The sequence below is a fragment of the Cervus elaphus genome, chromosome 8 (assembly GCF_910594005.1).
Source record: "Cervus elaphus chromosome 8, mCerEla1.1, whole genome shotgun sequence".
NCBI classification, from domain to species: Eukaryota; Metazoa; Chordata; class Mammalia; order Artiodactyla; family Cervidae; genus Cervus; species Cervus elaphus.
The window spans coordinates 15,649,820-15,676,579 of record NC_057822.1 but is presented as its reverse complement, the minus strand read 5'-3'; the positions used below and the strand labels follow the sequence as shown (position 1 = coordinate 15,676,579).

Genomic DNA, 26,760 nt, shown 5'->3' with positions numbered 1-26,760 from the left:
GGCAGGGAGCCATGAATGACCTCTCTACTTATAAGATCAGGGCCCCACCCTTATGACCTCATTTAACCTTGATTACACATAAAGACCTCACCTTTGGGAGGTGACTGTATTGGGTACAGTCACATTGAGGGTTAGGGCTTCAATGTAGGAATTAGGGGCTGGGGAAGACATGGTTCAGTCCACAGCCTAGTCCAAATACTGAAATTATGTGAAATCTTTACAATTTAATCCTGAGACAATGTGGTATTAAAATTTTCTCCATTTTTATAGTACATTTATGCAGATTAATATGTGTTATTTTGCAAAGCACTCAATACATGCAAGAAAATGTTAATTATTTAAATCACTTTTGAATACTCATTAAACAAGTTAACAAAGAAAATACAGTGTCATCTGAACAGATGGTATAAAAACAATAGCAAGAAAAGGTTTTCAAAAGTAGGTGCCTTATAAAAAGCTGTTGGGCTTCCCTGGTGGCTCAGTGGTAAAGAGCCTGCCTGCCAATGCAGGAGACATAGGTTCAAATCCCTGATTCAGGAAGATCCCACATGCCGTGGAGCAACTAAGCCCATCTGCCACAACTATTGAGTCTGTGCACTAGAGCCTGTGCTCTGCAACAGAAGAAGCCACTGCGATGAGAAACCCACACACCACAGCTAGAGAAAGCCCACACAGCAACGAAGACCCAGCACAGCCCCCAAGATTAAATAAATAAATAAAATTAATTTTTATAAAAAGCTATTACCGGAAGCCTTCAGGTGGTCATTAGGTATAATTAGGTCATTAAGCATACAAAAGATGCAGCATCCTTCGGAATAATGCTGAGTAATGCCATATAGTTATTAACATTTTTTGTTACTGGTGTGGGCTTTTCCATATCAAAGGTTACTGTAACATACTAAAACAGAATAAATGTTCAAATACTCTTCACACAGAGTAAGATACCACTGGGGTTTGTTTTGCTTTTGCTGAGGAAGAATCTTGACTAGCTGACTTGACCTCAGCTAGTGCACAGTGGCTGCTCCATTACAATGTTCCCTGTGCCTGACACCGCACATCCAGGAGGCCTGCAGTAAGTGTGTTGGGTAAATATCTGTTAATGCGGCCATTTTTCGTTCAGAAGGTGGATGGGAGTCAATGATGATGTCATTAATCAAAACTATGGGAGAAAGAAAAGATTTAAAGGCAGGAGGGAGACAGTCAGAAGTATCTTCAGGACATCCAGGAAGAGCCACTCATTTTGTCTTTGGAATTTTAGAGAAAACAAATAACATTGCAGGATGGCTGTAAATCATCATTTGAAAGTATGTTGAAGAGGATTTCTTTTTTTTTTTTTTAATTAAAGAGGGTATACCATTGAACTGAGATAGTTATATCCAAAAGTACAAGTTATTCTTGAGTCTTGAACTTCAATTTTACTATATAGTAAATGTAGTAATTTTTTTATTGCTATCATGTATTTTTCCCTGTATTACCAGTTCTCAGCTTTCTGGTTCATTTTCTCGTGTAATGTTAAAGCCTCATGGAAAAGTATCAGATAATTGGTCTTTCTGCCGAATTTTTCAGGGAAAAGAGCTTCCACCATGTTCCTCTCACTCTGGAAGCTCAGACTATTCACCGGAGGGAACCCCCTGCTCTGGGCTGCTTCTCTGCTGGCGGGTAACTGCTGCAGATCGAGCAAAGCCGCTCATGGCCTGTTCCCTGTCCACAGGTTGTCCCCATGCTTCCCAGGCTGCTGTGTGAAGAGCTGTGTAGCCTCAATCCCATGACCGACAAGCTGACCTTCTCCGTGATCTGGGCGCTAACTCCGAAGGGCAAGGTAAGGCCTTAACACATGTGTCCCTTCCGTTCGGTGACTCCCTCATAAGCACCCACTGTGTTCCTGGCGTTGGTCTGGAGCCACGTGGTGGGAGGATGAGGGCAGTGTAGGAGCCTCGCCGGTGAGGAGGACAGAGGAGAAGCACTGTCAGTCTGTTTAGAAGGCTGAACCTCAGTGGTTTTCATGTGTCATGTGAAGGAAGACACTGTAAGCAGAGTCCCATGGGGGAGGCCTCCATGGAAGGCAGCAGAGGGTGTCTATGAAGGGGACAGTGGGCAGGCCCTGGCTGCAGTTAGGAGAGCAGGCTGGGGTGAAGGGGGTCATTTGGGGAAAGGGTGGCGAGTTTGGGTAGGTGAGGTGGACTCCAACCATGGGGACCTGCAAATGCCAGGCCCCATGAATGATGGCTATTAGGCTTCCTCTGAAGTGTCATGAGAAAGGAGACATTTTAGATTAGTGCTGGGACTTCCCTGGTGGTCTAGTGGTTAAGAATCCCCCTGCCAGTGCAGGGTACATGGGCTCAGTCCCTCGTCCAGGAAGATTCCCCATGCTGCAGAGCAGCTAAGCCTGTGTGTGCCAAAGAGCCTGTGCTCCGCAACAAGAGAAGCCACCGCAATGAGAAGCCTGTACACCGCAACTAGAGAAAGCCCGTGTGTAGTAACGAAGACCTAACACAGCCAAAAATAATTAAATAAATCTTTTTTAAAAAAGAAAGACGAGTGCTGCATCATGGTGCTGTTTGAAGAGGAGCAAAATTTGCACAAGGTCGTGCTGTAATTAAGGCCCAAGGCAATGAAGCCATGGACTGAGAGCAGAGGGGAGCAGGATGTCAGCAGCCATTCCCTAAATTTAGGGAGTGAATGAGATAGGTAAATGAAAGACGACTCCAGAAGAAACTAGTCCCCTCCCCCACAACAGAAGCAACGCTGAACTTCTGAAAATAGGGTAATGATTGGGTGAGCTGTGGTGCCGGCTTAGAGCAGTGCTGCACAAGCACTGAAGCTACTATGGAGACCGAGTAAGAACATGGGAACTGTTTATGCTGTAATATTAAATAGAAGTTAAAAAAAAAGATATTTAATTATAAAGAGGTTCCAAATAAAGATGGAGGATCAAATGCCCACATTTACTTTCATTCCCTCCCAAAACCTCACTAAAACAACAGTGAAGAGATTTTTTTTTTAAGACATAAACCCACAAGGACAAAGAGAATGGGAGAGGAGACAACAGCAACAAAAATTTGGAAGCCGAGAAGCAGATGGATGAGTGGTAACTGACTTAGCAGTCCCGAGAAAGCCAAGTCCTGAGCCAACAATAGCGAGAGCCAAGAAACAACCCAGTTTACACAGAGGAACCCTGAAGAAGTTCAGAAATTAACAGCAGCAGCTATCGCTGGTAAGTGGGGGAGAGCTGGGCGAAGAGGAGACTCACTGTGTTGGTCGGAGGTTTACTTTAAAAGATTGTCGCTTCCATAACCTAGGAGAAGATCAGAAATTTGTCCTCGAGACAGGATAAAGGAAAGGATGCTGAACTCGGGGGGCACCAAACGCAGCTGCGGTCATGACCCACTGGGGGAGGTTGATTGAACGCTGGCACACCAAACATTAAGAGGCCCATCTTTTCTTCCCCACCAACCTCAGAATTCTAGTAGCCAAGCCTATACCCTTGACTCAGAAGATAGGAAAAGCTTTCTCTGAGGAATCTGAGTGGTGAAGAAGATTTAAAGATTAAAAACCTCAAGGATTTCCCAACCAGAAGCTCAGCTGTATTTCCCTACAGTAAAGCTTGCGGACAATAAGCTCCACCCACTCAAGCAGAGCTTTTTAGGATTTCACTAAGAAATCAGCCTTTTTGCATTTCACTTTCCTGTATAGAGACAAGAGGAAAGCCTCTAACATGGAACAGGAAAACCAAAGTAAACAAGAGGGGAGCAACTGGAACAAAACAGGCTACACAAGGAATGGAGGAGGAAACGGCTACCGCTCCAGTGTTCTTGCCTGGGGAATCCCAGGGACAGGGGAGCTTGGCAGACTACAGTCCATAGGGTTGCAAAAGAGGCAGACAGGACTGAATGACTAAACAACACATAAGGAGAAGAAACTTTTTTATATCTTCAGAGAGTTCCTTTTTAAAAGAAAGTATCTGTACTACAGGATCTAGGTACTTTGATAAAGAAACATTCAGAAAGGGGGGAAAGGAGCTCTTTTTAAAAAATTCCATTAACAGCATGAGATTAAAAACATGATAGAAGAAATGAAGTCTCAGGGCTCAGATTGGAAGATAAAGTTGAAAAGTTGTCCCAGAATAAGACAGAAAAGAGAGGAAAAGTAGAGCACCAGTCCGAGATATCCAGCATCTATTCAGTGACCATTCCAGAAATAGGGAACAGAGGAAGAGAGAAGAAATCATCAACAAGATCATTCAGAGAGATGCCCCATCACTGCAGGATGTGACCCTCCAGGCCGAAAGAGCGTACTGCCCAGCATGGTAATGGGAACACCATCTCCAAGCCACATTGTCATAAAATTTCAGAGCACTGAGGACAAAGAAAAGATCCTATAGGCTTCTAAGAAGAGGAATAAAAAAAAAGAAAGAGGCTCATACAGTAGATCAGAACTCAGAAAAAACTTAAGACTTTTTAATTAAAACCCTAGAAGTTAGATGACAATGAAGCAAAGTTCTCTAATTTATGAACGACTGTGACCTCCATGCTAAAATGCTGTACCTAGCTAAACCATCGATATAATGTGAGAGTAGGAGAGAACATTTTCAGACATGCAAGGTCTCAAACAAAAATTGTTCATCTTCCATGCCCTTTCTCAGGAAGCTTTCACCGAAAAAGTAAATCAGGAAGGAAGAAGACATGGGACTCGGGAAACTAATAAACCCATACAATAAAGAAGTGAAAGACTTACCTAGATCACAAGTCACCAGACTTCCTTGTTGGGGACCAGTTAGTAAACCTGTTTTTGGTTTTAGAGACCACGTGGTCTGTTACAGTTATTCATGAAAGAAAACTATATAAATAATGTGAGCAGGCTGTGACCCACTAAAACTTCCCTTAAAAACAAGTGACTGACTGGATTTGGCCCACAGACCATAATTTGTTGACCTAGATGATGGTGAAGAAAATTCCCAGGGTACCAGCTCTATGCAGATGCAGAAGACAGGGGATCAGATTGGAGCAGGTCAGAAGGTGACCATCTGCAAGTCAGGAAAAAAGCTTGCACCAGAAACTGAATTGGCTGCCATCTTGGTCTTGGATTTCCCAGCCTCCAGAATTATGAGAAAGAAATTATTCAAGCTCCCCAGTCTGTGGTATTTTGTTATGGCAGCCCCAGTAGACCAATACCACATCAACTTGAACTTTTATACTGGGTTACATTAAAATCTATCCATCTGTTTTACACTTTGAATGGATCTTTTATTCATGCATGATTTTTTATCCAGTAGTCATGTATAGCTGTGAGAGTTGGATCATAAAGAAGGTTGAGCACCAAAGAATTGATGCTTTGAACTGTGGATTGCAGAAGACTCTTGAGAGTCCCTTGGACTGCAAGGAGATCAAACCAGTCAATCCAAAAGGAAATCAATCCTGAATATTCATTGGAAGGACTGATGCTGAAGCTAAAGCTCCAATACTTTGGCCACCTGGTGGGAAAAACTGACTCATTGGAAAAGACCCTGGTGCTGGGAAAGATTGAGGGCAAGAGGAGAGAGGGGCAACAGAGGATAAGAGGGTTGGATGGTGGATGGCATCACTGCCTCAATGGACATGAGTTTGAGCAAACTCAGCCATGAAGGACAGGGAAGCCTGGTGTGCTGCAGTCCATGGAGTTGCAGAGTCAGACACAACTGAGTGACTGAACTGGGTAGTGTTTTCAGACTAGTAGCCTGATTTTTTAAATGTGGACACATTTCATTACATTAAAAAGTCACATTTATTAGTGTCACTACAGATCCTAGACAAGTCTTTAAGTGTTGGAAAACATGTATCATATGTCAGATATAGGGTTTCCAAAATTCTAATTTTTATGACAGCTTGAATTTTGTCATTAGCAATGAACAACGTTTGTTGTTTTTCTTGCGTGCCAGATAACCGTAGTGTGTCACTCTTCCTCCAAGTAAAAATGGTGTTCTGTAAAAACAGCTGGTCAGTTCACCTCACTACTCAAAGTATGTAAATGCTTTTTTCCCCAAGACATCGTCATACTTGGCCATGCTGCTAAGTGGAAAAGACAAGTACACAAGAGTTGACCCACAGTAAAAGCAATAAAAGCAGTTAAGTTCCTTACCGCTTCATCAGGAACATGCTTAAGTGAAGTAGGTTTTTTATTTCCTGTGAGTGTGAGCCGGTGATGAGACCCTGACCTCTGGCAGCACTTGGTGCTGTTGTGTGATTCATGCCAAGGCATCAACAGTTTTCCCCACCAGTGTTGCTGTGCCATCAATATAAATGGAACATACACAGAAAAGGCCACATGATGCCTTAGTATTAATACTATTATGAAAATAGTTTTGACCTCATGGATCCCTGAATGGAGCCCACAGACCGTACTTCGAGAACTGCTGTTTTAAATAATCGATGGGAAGCTTGCGGTGGATTAATGTACAGAGCAGACAGAAAAACCAACCACATTGAAACAAGACAGTTACTGATTTCAGTAAAAATAAAAAGCTGTATAGGATAGATTAGTAACCCGAGTATTTACATAGTTGTAATAGTTAATTCTCATAGTGATGATGTAATTTTATTGGGAGGATGAGGGCCTGGGAATGCTTATGTGTGTTTGGTTGGGGGAAGGGAACATGTGTGGCAAGAAGAGTTAATTCGCTCCTTCTATAGTGAAAAGTTTGTGAATGATGCCTAAAACTGAAAAATCAAGAAGTAATCCAGCAGATTGTATGGAACTGTGAAAGTAAATACCAAAATAATCTACTGAGAGGTGACAGTGGTTACCCCTGGGGAGGGGCAGAGGACTGCTGTTCTTCCTAACAAGCCTTTAAAACCACTTCACTGTTTGAACTGTGGCCACTTTAATTTTTTTATTTTTATTTTGAAAAATTTCAAATATACATGAAAGTGCAGAAAATAACACAATAAATCTACCATCCCTATCTCCTAGATTTAACAACTGTCAACATTTATTTTCTTTGTTAAAGCGTTTTAAAGCAAACCATGGACATCACGTCATTTCACTCATACATATTTTCATATGTGGCTCTAAAAAATTTGGACATTTCCTTACATAACCACAATGCCATTGGCACACCTAACAGTTAATATTAGTGCCTCGGTGTCATTTAAAACCCAGTTCATAATTGCTTTTCCCAGATCGTTTCCAATTGATTCATCCACAGGGGAATCAAAACAAGTTACCTACATAACATTTGAGTTTTGTGACTTTGAATATCTGAAAATAAGTTCCTTTTTAAGGGTTAAGAAGCAAACATTATCTGAAATATGAAGAAAGAAATGTGAAGACAGTAGGCCAGCAATCATATTTCGGTGGAGGTGGGAACTTGCACGGGGGAAAAAAATGAATGGAAAAAGACCAGAAGGAAATAAAATAGAATGCCAGTAGTGGTTGTATTTGGGTAGCAAGGCTATGAGTAATTTTTTCTACTTTTTTCATTTTCTAGTGTTTTTTGAAAACATGTATGACTTCCATATTTTTATAAATGTTTATTTTTGCAAAAGTTTAACTAAACAGAAAAATAAAAGCTTGAAAGTTATAGGAAAACTAACTTGAGTCAACAGAAAAGAACTTTGAATCTGAACTAAGCCTGCCAGGGTCAGACCCAAAAAATAAAAAGCTGCCTGATCTAATGAGCTTCTAAAATACGAAGGTCATAAAAGAAGCACTCAGAAGAGGCAGACTCTGAAAACTTGGTTAGTCTGTAGGTCTTCTGTCAGAGGCAGTGTCTGGTGACCAAGCCTTCTGGCACAGGGGGCTGGAGAGCAGGTGTGAAGGAGGCACAGGGTCCAGGAAGGGATGCTGGGCCTCTGGCAAACCCAGTCAAAGAGGAAGTGTGAGGCTTTGGACCTGGGACAGTTGTGGAGCGAGACCCACTAACCACACTCCTTATGCTGTAGTCAAACAGCCTACCCAGAACGAGAGGCCACACGGTGGGTTGACCTAGTCAGTTAGTCCTGGGGTGTAGCGACAATAAGTGTCTTCCTGCTCACAGTCAAGATACGTGAGAGTTCAGATCCCAGACTCATGTCCAGGAGCTAGTGCTTGTTCAAGACACTGGCAGAGGAGAGCCTGAGTTGGTGGGGTTGTTGTTCAGTTGCTCAGTCATGTCCAGCTCTTTGAGACCCCATGGACTGAAGCACGCCAGTCTTCCCTGTCCTTCACCACCTCCCAGAGCTTGCCCAAACTCATGAGTTGGTAGGGAGGGGTGGGAAAATAGATGGGGTGGTTCAGGGGGCCAGAGAGAACTTCCCAGGTGGTGCTAGTAGTAAAGAACCTGCTTGCCAGTGCAGGAGACATAAGAGACATGGATTCAATCCCTGGGTCGGGAAGATGCCCTAGAGGAGGGTATGGCCACCCACTCCAGTATTCTTGCCTGGAGAATCCCATGGACTGAGGAGCCTGGTGGGCTTATGGTCCATAGCGTCTCAAAGAGTCAGACATGACTGAAGCGTCTTAGTACAGGGGGTCAGAGAAGGCCGGTAAGGAGGAAAGCAGCATGCATCAAGAACCCAGTAAGCCTGAGACTTGGTTAGTACACAGTGGTGGTTTCTCATGGTGCAAGGACTTGGACCTCGAAGGAGCCGGGGCAGGGCCAGCAGCATCAGGCATGGCTGCCAATCTCCCCTGGAGCTGAAGTGGAGAAAGGTTTTGTTTTTTTCCTTCATCTACTGGAATGCCTTACTTTGTAGAGCTATAGAAAGCCTATTCCAACTGTTTTTAAACACCCAGTAGATTTTTTTTAAGTATCTATTAGGAAAACTTGGTGTCATATATGTTAGTACTTTCCTTAAAGCCAGGGTGCAGGTTTTTAGAATGGAAAACTCTGAAAGATCTGGTTTTTGGCGTGTTTCTCACATATTGGTGGTAAGAGTGTTATCCTCTGATCTAGATAACTATGATTATATGTTTTCCTAAGGGAAACACACCCAGCTGAACCTTGTGCTTTGGAAGTCCAGCTCTGGACCCGTAAAATCCACTCTGACCATGTCAGCTCAGTGACTCATATCTGGTCACCTCCAGTACATCTGTCTCACTGGGCACCAAGCTCCTACAAAACAGAGCCCATGTCCATGGGCCCTGGCTCATCAGAGGCATCTCAATTTGAAGTCACCTTTGGGGAAAAAACACCAATGTTACACTTTAAAGAAGGTCACAGACAATGAATCTAACTCAATACCTAAGTCCTAAAACCTGGGAACCCTAAAATGTCAGGTCAGAAGTCAGAATAATAAAGGAAGAGTCTCACGGTTACAGTAGCAATCCACAGCCTGTGTCTCCCACAGCGTACCTGGCCTGTGCTGTCTGGCTCAGTCAGAATGCAAGCATGTACTCCGGGGGGCCCAATTCAGCCCCAGTCCATGGTGCACCCCTTTCAGCCACTTATGTAGCCCCCAGCTGAGGGGTCACTGTTGACTCTGGTCGTCCTCTGACCCCTCACCTCCAGGCCAGCAGTGAGTCACCTCAGCTTTGTCTCCAACACCTGCAGATTCTGTCCTCTTCCTCACCACTTCCAGCGCTGACTGCTGCCTCCGAGCTGCCACCCCCCGACCTGGACTCCAGGGACCTCCCAACTGTCCCCCGAGCTTCAGCTCCTGCCCCACTTCATCTTCTACCTACACAGTGGTCCAAGGGAGTCTTCTAAATCAGAAATCAGGTCTCGTCTCTGTCCTTTTTAATGACCCTTCAGTCTCTCATTCAGACTAAAATCTAAGAAACCTTTAAATTGGGATTTTTTTTTTTCCTATTCCTTTTTTTCCTCTGTCTTCTCTGCTAGAAATGCATGGATTCCAGAGAGTTCTTGGGACTCAAGTCTCTTCTCGTTCCTGGACCATCTGTACTCACATGGGAAGAATGGCTTTTAGGGTGTGACCGAGCTCTCCGCTGTGTGGCAGCTCCCTAGCCCAGCTTCCGGGACCTGACCTCAGCGGGGGTCAGCCCTTCTTAGCCGCCACCTTAGAACACCCTGCAGGTCACTGGCCACTCCTCGTGGCCCTGGGGAAATGTTTCCAGTCCGCACCTAACACCTCTTTCTGAACAGCAGACATTGTAGGGGAACTGGGATATGCCAGTTTAGGCTACCTTTTTTCAGCTGGACCTTCAGTGCTGCTTAGAGGAATCCTTTTATTTGTTGCTTACGTATTTGTTTCAAGCCTTTATTCTCGGACATCCTGGCGGTCCAGTGGTTAAGATGGCGCTCCCAGCTCAGGGGCATGGGTTCTATCGCTGGTTGGGGCGGATCTCACATGCAGCATGTGATGGCAAAAAACCCCCCAAAACCCCAAAAAACGAATAACTTTGCAGTCAATAATAAAGGTAAATAAGTGAAATGGTATTAAAAAAAACTTTATTCTTGGTTCTGGCTTACAACTTTGTTTCCATTCTTCTGTACTTCGAGACCAACCATTCCCCCAGGTGACTTTCAGTTTTCCTTCTGGGAAACCAGAGAGACCAGCCAGCTGGGTCTGCTGAAGTTCCTCCCTTCAGAGAGTCATCCTTCCCCTCTTGTGATGCAGAAAAAAACACATTCCTGTTCCAACCAGAGGGTAAGCCCTCCGTCCTCCAGATCTGAAATGGCATCAGCATCCCTCTGAACCACTCAGATCCTCAGTCTCTAGCCCACCTCACCCCTACCACATCCCAGCAGTTCTAAGTGATAACAGCTCTACCTTTGCCAAGCGTCTCTCATCAGTCCTTCCTTTCCTGTCGCCACAGTCACTGTCCCTGCCCAAGCCCTCACCATCTTCCCTGGTTGACAGAGACTGTTCATGGCCTCCTCATTCCATTTCCCCAGTGGTGTTGGGTGATTTTTAGAAGCTGAATCTGGCCCCATTACACTACTAAATATCCTCTTAACAGTGGGACAATGGGTTATGATTATCCACAAAAGTCCGTAATCTCCAGAGCATGACCAGCGAAGACCTCCACCAACCCCTCCTCGCATTGCATGGCCATCCTTCAGCCCCTCAACCTCTGCTGACTGGTTCATTTGGCCTCATACAGAATTGTTCCACTGCTACTGAGACTTTGCATATGCTTTTTGCACTTCCTAGAGTGTCCTTCCCCTCATCCCTGCTAACACGAATCCTACTTATCCTGTGAGACTCAGCTAAAATGCCACTTCTTCCATGAAAGTGTTATTATTCCTTCATTCATTCATTTAGTAAATACTCATTGAAGATTTGCTGTGTTGAGACACTATACAAGGTGTTGATGATACAGGAATTAAATATGCACCAAAATAGAAACAGTAGTTAATTCCCAATGGTGGATTCATAGGAGATTTTTTTTTTCTTCTCCTTTTCCCACATATATTTTTTAAAACGTTTTCTGCAGTGAATTGATACTGTCATTGTAGTAAAAGTAAGATTTTGAGAGGTTTTTTTCTGTTTTTTTTTTTAAGGGGGGGTGGAGAGATATTGGAGTATGTTTGTAGGCTGCATAGGAAGGTGAATCGGCGATGTTGCTGATGAGGAAAGAAGGAACAATGCTTGGAACCAGGTCATAAAGGAAAGGGCTTCCCTGGTGGCTGAAACGTACAGTGCAGGAGACCCAGCTTCGATCCCTGGGTCGAGAAGATCCCCTGGAGAAGGAAATGGCGACTCACTCCAGTATTCTTGCCTGGAGAATTCCATGGACAGAGGAGCCTGATGAAGGAAGTGGAAATTTCAGGACCTAAACTCCGGAGGGAAGATTAGCTCCCACTAGGAGGATGAGGACCACAGACTTCTCAGCGCAGAGAAGGTGCAGCGTGGGGTCCCTGCTGAAATCTGGAGAGGAGGCAGGCTGGCCTCTCTGAGAATGTGCTTAGATGGGAAGACCCCCGCCCTCCCTGTCAGAACCCATTTTCCCATCTTGCTGCCCCTACAGCACCTGTCAGTGCCATGTGTATACAGATCTATCATCCGACTGGACCTTAACATCATTCTTAATTTTTTTCAATCTCTTCTCGTCATACACAGCACAGGGTCAAAAGCCCAAAAATGCTTAAAAATTGCTTCATAAAGTGAATTGCATATCCATTTTCCAGGGCTTCCCTGGTGGCTCAGTGGTAAAGAATTCACCTGCCAAGCAGGAGACATGACTTTGAACCCTGGGTCAGGAAGGTCCCCTGGAGGAGGAAATGGCAACCCAGTCCAGTATTCTTGTCTGGAAAATTCCATGGATAGAGGAGCCTGGCGGGCTACAGTCGATGGGGTCACAAAGAGTCGGACACTAGTTAGTGACTAAAACAACAACATACCCATTTACACAGTTCTGTTCAGCCTGCTTTATTAGAATGGTGTTTCCTTGGTAAGGCGTTTTTATCGCAGCAGCCTTCTCAGCACCCTGAGCCGTATCCTGGGGTTGAGGAGGGTCTGACACAGCTGCCCGAGTGTCTTCCCCCCACTGCCTTCCCTGCTCACCCTGCTGCTAACACACCAGCTGCCACCCGTGGAAATGCTATAGAAGTTGAAAAATAAAACTATGATCCTCCCGGGTCATCTTGTGTCTGCAGCAAGCCCACAGAGCCAAGCGCAGGACTGTGTGACTGGGGGCTGCAGGTCATGGTAAAGAAACAGTGCTGGGTTTATGTCTCCTCCTAGGACACTGCAGGGGAAATCTTGCCTAGTCAGCTCCCAGTGAGAGAACATAGCTCTCAAGGCTGATTCTGAAAATAATAGAAAAGTGCCCAGAATATTCATTTTTAGTCCTTAGCAGAGCAGGGCAAAGTCGCTTTATTTCAGACCTATAGAGATAGCCTGGGACCAGAGGAGCCTTTGGAAGAACTCTGTTGTGTTCTTTGTGTCCTGGTTTGCTAACAAAGATACCAGGCAATTAGAGGCTGACCTAAGGTCATTTCAAGGTAACAGCAGACCTGAGCACAGATTTTGCTGTGAATCCTTGAGTTTAAAGTAAAAATTCAAAATAAAATATTTTCAAGACATAACAAAACAAGACATGTATCATTTATAGGATTGTCGCCGCTGTTGTTTAGTCACTAAGTTGTGTCCGACTCTTTTGCAAACAAAAAAAATATTTTTTTAAATCAGCCTTTCCTGCATTTTGAGGTTACTAATCATGAAGTTGATTTAAATGTAAGGACTTGGGCTCTGAGGTTAATAAACAACGTGTTGCTGTGCTGCATGCCTTTAAAAGAAGGATGGACCTCGTTTTTGGAGAAATGACTTCGTTTGGTCTTTTTGGAAAGCTGGGACTGAATTAGCCTCACTGGCTTTAGAAATCTGTGATTCTGTTTTTCCTGGGTCTTTCTGAACCCAATCTTTAGAAGCCTCCTCCATGGCTCTCCGGTGCTTTCCTCTCATTCGTCCCCTTCCCCCACCTGCAGCTTCCTTCCCACAGCCCCCAGGCCTCCCAGCCAGTCTACCACCTCCAAAGATTCCTCCTGCCCCCACCCGCCTCGAAACTGTCTGCAGTAAAGGGAACACTTTTCAAAGACTTCCCTGGCTTCCCTGGTGTTTCAGATGGTAAAGAATCTGCCTGCAGTACTGGAAACCCGGGTTCAATCCCTGGGTCAGGACTATCTCCTGGAGAAGGGAGACTGGAGAAGACTCCTTCAGTAGTCTTGCCTGGAGAATCCCATGGACAGAGGAGCCTGGTGGGTTCCTTGACATTGCAAAGAGTCAGACGTGACTGGGTGACTTAACACTTTCCAAAGACTGCCCAATTGGGGTCCCTCATCCTCTGTCACAGGAATGGAATTCTCGTCTTTTGACCACATCCTGCCTTCAGACTCTCGTGCCATTTCTAAGGTTTACAAGGCAGACACTTGAGGGAGTTTCCTTATTTCCTTCATCTTTGGCTTTGAAGTTTAGACCTTCAGGTCAAGATGCTGGAGGGGAGTAAAATTTGCCATCCCAGGATATCTCTTGGGCTTCCCCTCATAGCTCAGTTGATAAAGAATCCGCCTGCAATGCAGGAGACCCCTATTCGATTCCTGGGTTGGGAAGATCCCCTGGAGAAGGAATAGGCTATCCACTCCAGTATTCTTGGGCTTCCTTTGTGGCTCAGCTGGTTAAGAATCTGCCTGCAGTGCGGGAGACCTGGGCTCAATCCCTGGGTTGGGAAGATCCCTTGGAGAAGGGAATTGCTACCCACTCCAGTATTCTGGCCTGGAGAATTCCATGGACTCTATAGTCCATGAGGTTGCAAAGAGTCAGACACGACTGAGCGACTTTCACTTTCACTTTCAGGATATCTCTTGGGCATGTGGATTGTTTCAAGCTGAAAACAATCAGGACCCAAAAGACTGAGGAAGAAACTCTGACTTTATCTTCACTGTCTAAAGAATGTAGATAGAGGACCTGCTTCTAAAAGGGAGAGAGCTATCATCACAGATAACTCTAGGATGGACTAGGTATGGTAGACAGGAGGAACCTTTCAAAATCTGTTGGTTTTTTTTTTTTTTTTTAAATTCCTGTGTATGTCCCATTGTCTCTGCCTGGTCCATACATTGTAAACATTTGTTTACCAAGTATTTGCTTTTCCACCTTCATGTGAATTTCCTTCCTCCCCTTCTAAGTCCTGAATCACTAGCTCAGCATCCTCTTTTGTCATTAGTTGAAGATGGTATTTAAAGTGAAGCTTTCAGCCATTTTAGTGAGTTACTCAGCTTTCCTGAGTCTTTCCCATGTTTTATTTGATTTTCTCCTGTTAATCTGTCTCATGACAATTTAATTCTTAGACCAGAAAAACCTGGAAGGGTAGAAAAAAATTTCTTCCTCCCCAACAATAGGAGTAGGCCTGATTATAGTCTGAGGGACAACAAACTAGGCTGGTGGCAAGTGGCCTCAAACTGTAAAAGAGAACACAATTGACTCCATATAAATTAATCTTCCAGAAAATTATTGTACATACACTGCCTTATAAACTAAAACTAGCAAACACATGGCCCTCTGGTACCCGTGCTCCCTCCTAAGCTTCCAAAAACCAGGTTTGCCTCTTGATGGGTGTTGAGCCAAAAGACACCACCAATCCAAAGAGTGGGAGAAGGAAGGATTTATTACTTGCAGCAAGTAGGAATAACATGGGGGATCTTTCCCAAAGCGGTGTCTCCCCAGAAAGCAAAATTGGAGAAGTTTTAAGCTAGGATGCATACAGACTCCTAAAGGGGCTTCAGCCAAGGAGGTTTCAGCATAGAATTGGGGCAAAAGTTGACAGAGGCCACATGATAGTTGATTGAAGTCACAGGCATCAGAAAAGGTCAACATCATCATTCATAGGTCCCAGTTAATCTGGTAGTTGAGCATTATAAGGGTGGTTGAATTTTTGCAAAACAGCTTCGGGCTAATCTTTACCATTGGAACAGAACTAGGAGTCTTTACAACTGATTTATTATCTCCAATCTGGTTAAGTTAGCTCCCTGGCCTGGTAATAGCTGTTTGTTTTTACCTTCTTTCGTTCCCTTAAAAGCAACTACTGAGACCCATTCTTCTGCAAGAGCAAGCATTTTGGCCAGGCTCAGATCATCGAATGGCTTAGGCCTGAAGTTGTTTCTCTTATTTAAGAAAGTCGTGTGTGGCTCACTACCTCCAGGGACCCCTTCCCAATCTACTTACACTGCACCCCCAACACTGAGATATTTCACTCTTCTTTCTTGAGGGGCACAGAGCCAAAGGTCTTTCTTCTTTAACTACTTCCTGCTGAGAATGGGCATTGCAGTCTCCCTAGTTAGAGTGAAGCTCTCTCTGCTAGAGCTAGAGAAGTTTGGGGGTCCACAGAGTAGTGGCTGAATGTGCATAGCATTATTCTAGCAGGTGTAGGGAGGCACAGCAGGAGAGGCAGTTAACAGCAACTTTGCAACTTCACTGGCAGAGTCTTGAGCCAAGAGCCCCCTGACCCAAACCATTTTCTCTAAACTGGGAAGAGGATCCTTCAGAGGAGATTTAATTTTTTTTCATATGCATCATGAGGTGACTCACATTAGAAATTCATCAGGTATAAAAACCAGCATTCAGTATGTCTTATAAGTTCCTCCTTGAACAGCTGTTAAAATATCAAGGGCCATGCAGTTCTAGAGGATGACTTTTTGTATCATAGAAACTTCCAAGTTCAGCAGATTGACAGCCTGATTACTATCGTTGTAAGTATTGTTCTTCCTGAGTAAATTTCACAAAGCCCTGTGTGTGAATGATGCTGTCCTCTAGTTTTTTTATTTTTTAATTCATTTTTTCCCTTAATAGTAAAAGCAGATATACATTCAGTAGGCCACTAAACAGGCCACTTCGGTCACTATAAACTTTAAAGTAAATCATGTATTGGCTGGAATGGCTTCCCAATACCTAACTCAGTTTGTGAAAATTTATTTTTTCACTTTTCCTTTTGATTGCAAATCTCTTGGTAGGTCAGATTTGTCCCTCAATGATTGCTGCCTGGCATCCATCATGTCCCTTGGTGCCAGGCCTCCTTTTTGTTTATAAATAGTGGCCTAGTTGTCCCTCTTGGGGGACAACTCATCAGATACAGTGAACAAGCTCAGAGGTATGTTAATACGGAAATATTTTATAAGCTATATGTTGTATCAGTTATACTGAATTGTCACACAGACATCATGCATGTGCTTTTAGCAGTAGACGTAAAGCAAGCAATGATATTTGTTGTTATATGTCACACAGTAGTTATACTCTGTGACGGTTTCACTGGATAATTTCCTTTAGTTTTGTTGTGCGTGCACTAGTTAAGAGTACTTGATAAGGCTGCTGGGAATCTAGAGTCTTCCATCTTTAGAGGAATCAGGTAGAGACAAAAGATTAATGTCTCAATCCTACCCTCAAAGGTATAATTTACCAAGTTGGTGTAGGTTATAATTAGCTTAAGGGGAAAGGTATCCTTATATCTGGAAAACAGATTAAAAGCCAACAATATTTCTTTGGGAAAGATCCCCAATGATCTCCTTACTTGCCGCAAGTAATAACTCCTTCCTTCTCCTGCTCTTTGGCTTGGTTGCATCTTTTGGCTCAACATCCACACAGAGGCAAACCCAGCTTTTGGGTAACAGGCGCAGCTGGGCCACGGCACGAGAGGACACAGCTAGGTCTAAATGGGAGTGTGTTGCTGACAGTGTCTTGTCAGCATCTTGTCACTTACTCTTTGATCCTACCATGGTCTTCTCTGTTCTTCTTTAAGAAGGGACCTGTGCCTCGCTCTGTCACCACTGGCCTGGCTAGGAGTGGGCCCAGCAGAGGAGACCCCTACTTGCTCCTCACGAGCCGTCCCCCTCACTGCCTCTGCCCTCTGCAGTCGCCAGCACCTCCCCATCACAGACATATCGCCATTGGCCTCTCCTCACTGTCTTCGAGCACTGCCTCTTTCTGCCCAGTTTCTTTTTGGATACGTTTCTCTTGGTACCTTTGACTTTTTTCACCCCTGGGCCTTCCCTACCCCAGGGGGGTTGCCTCATGTTCACAGTAAGAAGAGGCAGAAATCCATGCACCCCCTACCCCTGATCATCGCAGCAGCCTGGTTTTGTTCCAATCAGGAAAATGTTTCTTCCTATTACGTTTTGTTTGTTTTTAATGAATTATAGTTGACTTACAATGTTGTGTTATTTTCTGGTGTGTAGCAAAGTGGTTCAGCTATATATATATATAGATGGAACTGAACTGAAGTTTTTCATCATAGGTTATTATAAAATATTGAATATAGTTCCCTTGCTATACAGTGGGACCTTGTTATTTATCTATTTTATATACAGTAGTGTGTATCTGCTAATCCTAAACTCGCATCCCTCCCCTGCTTTCCCCTTTGGTAACCACAGATTTGTTTTCTGTGTTTGTGAGTCTGTTTTGTAAAGAAGTTAATTTTTCTGATATATTTTTTGAACCAAATAGTTTATATACAGAAGCCCAAAGCTGTAGTGGAAGTGATTTTGTATCTAATTACTTAAAATGACAAATTAACCCCATTAGCAGTTTTTTGAACCAAATATTTCTTAATGAGACACTGACTTTTTTTAGAAGATTAAAATTTTAAATACATTTGAATGGAAATTAATAGTTTTCAAATGATATGGTTTCCTCACGACTTTGTATCTATTAAATAGAAAGTTGATATTTTATTTTCTTTACTTCACTGTCTGTCTCTTTTGTGACCTTCAGCAAGATATAATAAATTTTGAGTCTTTAGCACAGATCTGATCCTGGCCGCCACTTAGGAGTTAGCGTGACTTTTCACAAATCCCCAACCTCTTCTCTCAATGTAAAATGGGCCAAATAACATACTCCCAGGTGTGTTGGACTTCCTAGGTGGCAAAGAACCTGCCTGCCAATGCAAGAGATGTAAGAAATGCGGGTTAGATGCCTGAGTCAGCAAGATCCCCTGGAGGAGGGCATGGTAACCCACTCCAGTATTCTTGCCTGGAGAATCCCATGGACAGAGGAGCCTGGTGGGATATAGTCCATGGAGTCACAGAGAGTCAGCCATGACTGCAGGGATTTAGCATGCACGCACATCCAGGTGTGTAAGAGAGATTTGAGAGGGTCGGAGGTGTGAGAGCTCTGCCACCAAGCAGAGCCAGGTGGTCTGTGGTGTCAAGCCACTTCCTGTCCTACCTGGTACCAGAAAGCAGGTCTTGAGGTAGACAATATTTTCTCCTTTCTAACTAGGTTTTTTTTCCCCAGCCGGATACCTTCAGTGGATATTGGCATGCTGTTTAACCCAACATCCTAAATACCAGTGTCCTAGAGTGTATGCGGGAAGCTTGCCGCCTGCAGAAAGAGAGTGACCCAAATCCTGTGATGAAATGAATGGCAGAGGAAGGCCATGATTCTTCTCTGAAGGGTTCTGTTTACGAAGCTCCTCGTGGCTTTTTTGCTCTTTCCATGAAAAACTCTTTGTACTTTTGTCTTCTGCCACTGGCCCTAGTTACAAACGGGGCGTTGATGTGAGTCCAGTTTCCAAATTGGAAATTAATGAGGTGTCCCATCCAGAGAGGCCTTCCTCCTGTTCTGTAAGGCACGCTGGCCCCGGGAACCGACACCCCCGCCCCAGCCAGGTCTCTGCTTTCCTGTTGACCTTCAGTGGGTGAGGGGGTCGTGGGCATCCTTGCCACTCCACCACAGTGTGGTTTCTTGGCCTGAGAGTTTTTTAAGTCCGTGTGTCAGGTGTGACTTTCAGAATCAATGGGTTGTTTTTAAACTGCCTGAGCGTCTCTGGGCCAGGAAGTTCTTACTGGCCCTTCAGAGCTCCTACTTCAGCCGTTCGTATGTTCAAAAAGAGGGTGCAGATTTTCTGGAATGGAGGCATTAAGGGAGGGGAGGCCCAAGTAAGGTGACAGAGTTGTGGGAAGCTTCTCATCAGTGCCGAGTCCCAGGTTTGCTGGTGTTTGTGTTGTCATTGACAGATAAGGAGACAAACCGAAGGGGCAGTGGGGCCAGCGAGGAAGAAGAGGCAGCTCAGACTGAGCAGTGCCACCCTATGAATGGCTGGCAAGTTTTGATCAGGAGTGGGGGATTTCAGGTTTTGCCAAGTTACAGTGAATATGTTTTAAGAACCCCGGGATTCAAAGTGGGCCCTGGTCAGGGCCCAGCACTACAGAAGAGGGTTCAGAGGGAGCCACTGAGCTGTTTAGACCCAGGATACATGGATGTCGGGGTGGCAGAGTATCTAGGAACCTTGTGAAACTTACCTCAAAAGTTTGTCCATAAATACTTCAAGGGAGAGGGCCTGGAGCTGTCACTAGCTTTTTAAAGTAGTTCTTGACTCACCAGTTTATGTGAAAATAGATGCCCAGTCAGGGTGATCCAAGTCTCTCCACCCTGTGTGCAGTGGTGACCCTGGGTACATATATAAGGCTTTCCTGTGTTTTCTAGGAAAAGGGGACAAAGACCCCAAGAGGCCAGATACCCTCTGACCCGGATGTCTGAGGGAGTGTGTGAAAAAAGAGCAGTGGAACTGAATGAAAAGGGACATTTCCCCAAGCTAAAGACAGACTGTCCAGCAAAATGTTGACACACCGAAGGAGGAGGATTGACTGACTGGGTTTGGAATGAGTTGTAGAAAAGGAAACAAGCTGCGTCTCCAGGGGAAATCTTTGCGACCACAAGAATGAAGAGGTCATGGCCCCGTCATCCTAGAGGAGGTTGGAGCAGCTCCATGAGTGGGAAGTTTTCAGGAAATATGGCTGTGATGGAAGGACAAGCATGGGCTGACCTTGAAAGGGGCTCTTCTGGGGACCTGCACACACTGTTTCCCCCACGACTGCTGGACAGTTGCTGTAATTGCCCCTACAATTTCTCCTGCATTCAGTGCATGCACGCGTGCACACACACACACACACACACACACAGTCTCTGGAATTGCCTCTACAATTTCTCCTATGTTCAGCACATACACACACTCACGTCTCCTGAGAGCCAAGGTCAGGACCTGCTTGCCACAGCAGAAGAGTCATCAGCACACACACACACACAGTCCCTGGGATTGCCTCTACAATTTCTCCTGCATTCAGCACACAGACACACATCTCCTGAGAGCCAAAGTCAGGACCCGCTTGCCACAGCAGAAGAGTTATCAGCATAATATTTTCAGTTGCTTGTATTTTGAGATGAGAGTAGTTTTTGAAATAATTTAGAAAGTATATTTTGAGGGTTTCATTTTTTTTTTTTTTAAGAACATTAAAGTCTGATATTCCAGATCCAAGACTCTTCATAATAAGGCTCTTTGCACTAAACCAAAGAAAAATGTGAGTGGTTTTTATTGTTCACTTCCCTGTGCTTCATGGCTGCCGTTTTAAAGAGTAGTGGTTCTTCCTTCAAGGGAAGGACAGGGTGTCAGAGGGGTCTCTCTAGCTCTTCAGGTAGGAGCTGTGTGCCCTCGAATTCTCATGGTATGGACAGCTTTGGGCTGGGCCCTCCCCGCTCCCCACCGGGGTACACCTAGTAACCCTTCAGACAGGTATTTTCAGGAAGCCTTGTCTCTGGAGTTGTGACTGGAATGGTTTAGCTGGTAAAGGGGGAAGAGGGCAGGGGGTGCTCAGTCAAAAAAAAAAAAAAAAGCTGGTGCTCGTCCCTCCTCGTTTCCTCAGTCTCTGTAGAATGTGTACAGATGAATGGCTGCGTGAACGAAAAACCTGAAGGGAAAAAAAAAATTCTCCCTCACAATCCATCCGTCTCTGCAGATCCTCGCTGAATGGTTTGGCCGGACCATCATCCGCTCCTGCACCAAACTGAGCTACGAGCACGCGCAGAGCATGATTGAAAGCCCGACCAGGAGAATCCCGGAGAGGGAGCTGCCTGCCATCTCCCCCGAGCACACGTGTGACGAGGTGCACCGGGCTGTCTTGAACCTCCACGGAATCGCGAAGGAGTTACGCAAACAGCGGTTTGTGGACGGCGCACTGCGTCTGGATCAGGTCAGTTGTTTCCTGTTTTCAACGCCGCCCACAGACCTGACTTCCGCCAAAGCCCAGTGTGTGCGAGATTTAGCATGGCAGGCCTGGGGCTTGTCCCTCCGTCCTTTCCTCAGTCTCTGCCCTTAGATAGTGTCCTCTGAGGCAGGCGGGAACTGCCTCCCTCGTGACCCCACAGACACCCGGGGCCTCATGACGTGAGCCCGCTGGTCCTGTGACAGAAGCCTCTTCCCTCAGCTCAACTCTGGCATTTCCTGGAGTCTGCCCACCCTCTTGTTTATTTCTCTTTCCACAATCCCTCCCTGAATGAACCCCTGTATTCTTATTTTAACTTATTCGTGTCCGACTCTCTGTGACCGCATGGACTATAGCCCACCAGGCTCCTCTGTTCACGGACGAGAATACTGGAAGTGGGTAGCCATTCTCCTGACCCAGGGATCGAACCAGGGTCTTCAGCGTCTCCTGCTTTGCAGGTGGATTCTTAACCGCTGAGCCACCAGGGAAGCTCATTTCTTATTTGAGCTATCAGTTAGATGCTGAGAACACCAACATTAGTTTCTCCATCCCTGCCCTTCTTCCCCAGGCCCTATGCCTGCCACCCAAAACTCCTCACCTGGCGCTTGCTGTCCCTTCTGCCGGACACAGTGACCAGCGCCCACAGTGAGCTGCACACGTGGACTGTGTTCCCTTCCACCTCGGCTCCCTGCAGGGGAGCTGTGTGTTTCATTGGTCACCCTTCTTTACCCCCATCCTGGCTATGCTGGTTGTACATGTTATAATTACACACTTTAACTGAATATTAGGTACAGTGATCAAATAAGAGCATTTAAAAAGGCTACCGTTCCTGTGAAAACTAAGTTAAATGGTTTGCAAACACTTGATGAAGATGAATCTTCAAAAATTGTGCTGTTTGGGTGTGATAACTATAAAAAGGAGGGGGGAAAATCGTAAAATTCAAGAGGAACTTTGTACTCAGATTACATTATAGATATCTAAGCTCTCTCTTTTAACGAAACAAAAATTATGTTATAGGCAATGAAGTATGCATAGTTTATCAGAAAAAAGTATGTAAAAATCCAACTAGCATACTCTTTTGTAAAAGTGAGTGTGAAGTGAAGTCGCTCAGTCGTGTCTAACTCTTTGCCATCCCATGGACTGTAGCCTACCAGGCTCCTCCGTCCATGGGATTTTCCAGGCAAGAGTACTGGAGTGGGTTGCCATTTCCTTCTCCAGAGGATCTTCCTGACCCAGGGATCAAACCCAGGTGTCCCGCATTGTAGGCAGACACTTTACCATCTGAGCCACCAGGGAAGTCCTAAAAGTGAGTGGATGTGCATTTATATAAATTTGTTGTTATTGTTCAGTCACTTAGTCATGTCCAACTTTTTGTGATCCCATGGACTGCAGCACGCCAGGCTTCCCTGTCCATCACCATCTCCCGGAGCTTGCTCAAATTCATGTACATTGAGTCAGTGATGCCATACAACCATCTCATCCTCCGTCATCCTCTTCTCCTGCTTTCAATCTTTCCCAGCATCAGAGCTTTTTTCCAGTGAATTGACTCTTTGAATCAGGTGGCCAAAGTATTGAAGCTTCAGTTTCAGCATCAGTCCTTCCAGTGAATATTCAGGATTGATTTCCTTTAGGATTGACTGGTTTGATCTCCTTCCTGTCCAAGGGACTCTCAAGCGTATTCTCCAGCACCACAGTTCAAAAGCATTATATAAATTAAGTTAAACAAATGTTTAGTTATGTATGATTCCCCTCTTCAGTCAGCTTCTGGAAAAGCTAACCCACTGCCACTTCAAGCACATCAAATGAGAGAGCTCCGTTACACCATTTTAGAGACCCTTCCCCATCAGATCGTTATAAAATTGGATTGAATTAAATATGTTAAATACTCTGTAAAAAAAAAAAAAAAAACCCATCAGTGATCTCAACTTGCATTAGGAGGTGTCAGTGTAGAAGAATGATCACAGTTTCAGATTGCTACTGATCTGTTGGCATATGTTAGAATGAGAATTTTATTGCTGAAAATAACTATTTTTTTCAATTATTTTTATTGGAGAATAGTTGATTTACAGTGTTGTGTTAGTTTCTGCTGTTCAGCAAAGTGAATCAGTTATACATATACATATATCCACTCTTTTAGATTCTGTTCTCATATTGTCATTACAGAGTATTGAGTAGAATTTCTTGTGCTATACAGTAGGTCCTTATTAGTTATCTATTTCATATATAATAGTGTGTATGTGTCAATCTCAATGAAAATAATTTGAGATACTTGTATTTCATCAGCCCTCTCAACTTGTAGATTAGAAGCTGAAGTCCTCAAAGGTTAAATGAGTTTCTTATATGCAAGCAATCCAGATAGCCAACTCTTCATTCACTTTTCTTCCATTTACACCATGCTGACTTGAGAGAGAGAAGTTTCCCTTCCAAGTGAGAAGAAAACCCTGAAGTCCTAATTAGGTTCCAGTTAATTAAGGTTTGAAAATAATGGAATTGCATCCTTGGGGCTGTTTCCTTGGTTCCAGCTCAGTGGGTAAAGAACCCACCTGCCAGTGCAGGAGACACAGGAGAGGTAGGTGTGATACCTGGGTCGGGAAGATCCCTTGGAGGGGGAAATGGCAACCCACTCCAGTATTCTTGCTGGGACAATCCCACGGTCAGAAGGGTCTGCTGGGCTACAGTCCATAAGGTTGCAAAGAGTCGGATACAACCTGACTTATGACACACCAGAAAACAAGTATCTGAACCACAGCTTTGGAAGAAGGGGTACATTGGTCTCCTGTGGCAGGTTCCTGGCAAGATCATTGATATATCAGCCAGACATTGATATATCCAGCAGTCCCTGCATTTGTTCCCCTTTGTCTGCTGCCTGTATCTGTCCTCACAGAAATCCATTTTTCCTCGGTGCCTTCGGCACAGCCTGCTGTTTGGAGTCGCTCTCTGATGCTTTGTGTGCCCCAGTTCACGGTGTCCACATTTTTGGTGGCAGGTCAAAAAAAATACGTCCTTCTACCCTCCTGTAAGAGGAGACAACATCTGTGTGCTGCTGCATGCCCTTGAAGGCAGAAGAAACCTGCTAAGCCAGAAATTTCCCTTTTCTAAGACGTGAATTTACCCTGATGATCTCCAGAATGAGTGAGGTGGAGGACACCAGCATGGGGCCTGTTTGTTGAGTCGGGGGGAGACTGGTTCGGAGGTCACAGTAGCTACACAAACACAGAGCAACTTGATCACTGGGTGACTGCAGGCAACAGCTTAATCCAGAGCTGCCTGGCCCGCATCTGAGATAGTGTGTCCCCCGAGCTGCAGGCCACCTGGGCGGGCCCCTGTCCTGGGACCACCTGCCTACGGTCCTGTGCACTTACCCAGTGTATGCTCAAGTATTAGCAAGTTCTGTGTGAACTGTGGTGTGAAACACACTGGGAAGCACTGCCTTTGGGTCGGATTGCTGAGAGGTCCTAGCTCAGGGAAGTGACACTCCTTTGTTTCTCTGCCCCAAAGGTCAGATCAGGTGCTGAGTGCATTCTATTTGCTTTTTGGTTGGTTGAGTTGAAAAATAGACCGTGTTTTCTGCTGCAATGTTAAATCTAGAATTTAACACAGATATTTATGTTATTTTATTTATGACAAGTGCTCAGTTGCTAAGTTGTGTCTGACTCTTTGTGACCCCATAGGCTGGAGCCCACCAGGCTCCTCTGTCCATGGAAATTTCCAGGCAAGAATACTGATATGGGTAGCCATTTCCTTCTCCAGGGGATCTTCCTGACGCAGGGATCGAACTCGCGTCTCCTCCATTGGCAGGCAGATTCTTTACCACTGAGCCACCAGGGAACACACACCACTCCTATTTCTTAATAAGTGTGTAGACTTGGTGGCCTGCTCCCTCCTAGTGTGAAAGTGACCCTGCCTGACTCTGATGTGATAGGATGACAAGGCCTCAACTCCTTTTGGAGTTGTGGCCTGAGCCATTTCTTTCAGAAAGGTCAGCAAGGGAGGATGGTGGGGTGCCAAATAGAGCCCCCAAAGAAAGACATCTTAGGGAGTACTGACTGTTTTCAGGAAACTACAGCTTTCTGGTTCTTTTCCTCCAGCCTACCCTCCCTCAGTCAGGTGAGAGTGCTTAGAGGCAACCCTGTGTGAGGGCTTCTAGAGAAGCAAGCATGACCGCAGGAGGGAAATAGTACCGCGTCCGGACCCTGGCGGGCAGGCAGGGCATGTGAACATCTCCTGCTGAGCTGCTGACTTTCTGGGTTTAGAGAAAGTTGTAGTGAAGAAAATTTGATGTTTCCATCTTCTTAACTTTGGAGGCAAAGTCCTCCAAACTAATGGAACCTTTACTAAATTCTCAGCTGCATCTTATATGGATCCCACATAGCACAGTTTTGAAGCCCAAACTTCAAGCAGTTTCTTTGAGTGGACTTGATTGTAAAGATCAACTTGGTGGGAACAGTTTTTAAATGCCTTGGGACCCAGGCTGCCATAGAAGGTATCATGGATGACCTTGACCCCGCCCAGCCTTTCAGGCAGGCTCTGCAGACCTCCTGTAGGGAACCAGTGTAGGGAAAGAGCAAGTTAGCCAAGACGGCATGGCCAGACTCTCTTGCCTCAGAGCCTCTTGCTCTTGCCCCACATTTTGTAAATAATGGTTACGTAACAGCCGAGATCGCTTATAGCACTGCACATGTGTGTCACGAGGTACTCGCTTGGCCATGGGCTACTTCTGTAAGCATACATAAGCTCCACCTGGAAAGCCCCTGTGACTGTGTTAGGTTATGTTTTGGCTGCGGCATCAGCCAGGAGAAAATAAACGTGTCTGCAGTTCCTACAGCTCCTTAAATCTTCTTCCAGCCTCTTAGCTCATGCCTTGCCTACCTTGGGTTCAGCAAACAGTGCACACGGTGAGATACAGCAAGGCAACCAGGTAGAAACGATTGTTGTCATTCAGTCACTCAGTCGTTTCCGACTCTGCAGCCCCACGGACTGGCAGCACACCAGGCTTCCCTGTCTCCACTCTCTCCTGAAGTTTCCATTGAGTCAGTGATGTTGTCTAACCATCTCATCCTCTGTCACCCCCTTCTCCCTGGTCTCAATCTTTCCCAGCATCAGGATCTTTTCCAATGAATTGGCTTTTCACATCAGGTGGCCTGAAGCTTCAGCATCAGGCCTGATTTAGGCTTTGTGGGCCATCTGGTCTCTGTCTCAGCTACTCAGCCCTGCTGCCATGGTGTGAAAACAGCCGGGGACAAACTAACAGATGAGCACAGCTGTGTTCCAATACAGCTATAAGGACACTAAGAAGTTTGGATTTCATATAATTTTCATGTCAAAGAATAGTATTCTTCCTTCAGTTATTTCTGAATTGTTTAATAATGTAAAAACCATTC

General features: G+C 45.0%; 1 protein-coding gene across 4 annotated transcripts in view; it reads left to right on the top strand.

The window, feature by feature from the left end:
- DIS3L2 (DIS3 like 3'-5' exoribonuclease 2) overlaps positions 1-26,760 on the top strand; it is a 353,242-nt gene that overhangs the window by 244,222 nt on the left and 82,260 nt on the right. For all 4 annotated transcript variants that reach the window (XM_043909686.1, XM_043909689.1, XM_043909687.1 and 1 more), the window contains exons 12-13: positions 1,712-1,819; positions 21,134-21,367. In XM_043909686.1, the coding sequence (XP_043765621.1) occupies positions 1,712-1,819; positions 21,134-21,367 (342 nt within the window). The remainder of the gene's footprint in view (positions 1-1,711; positions 1,820-21,133; positions 21,368-26,760) is intronic.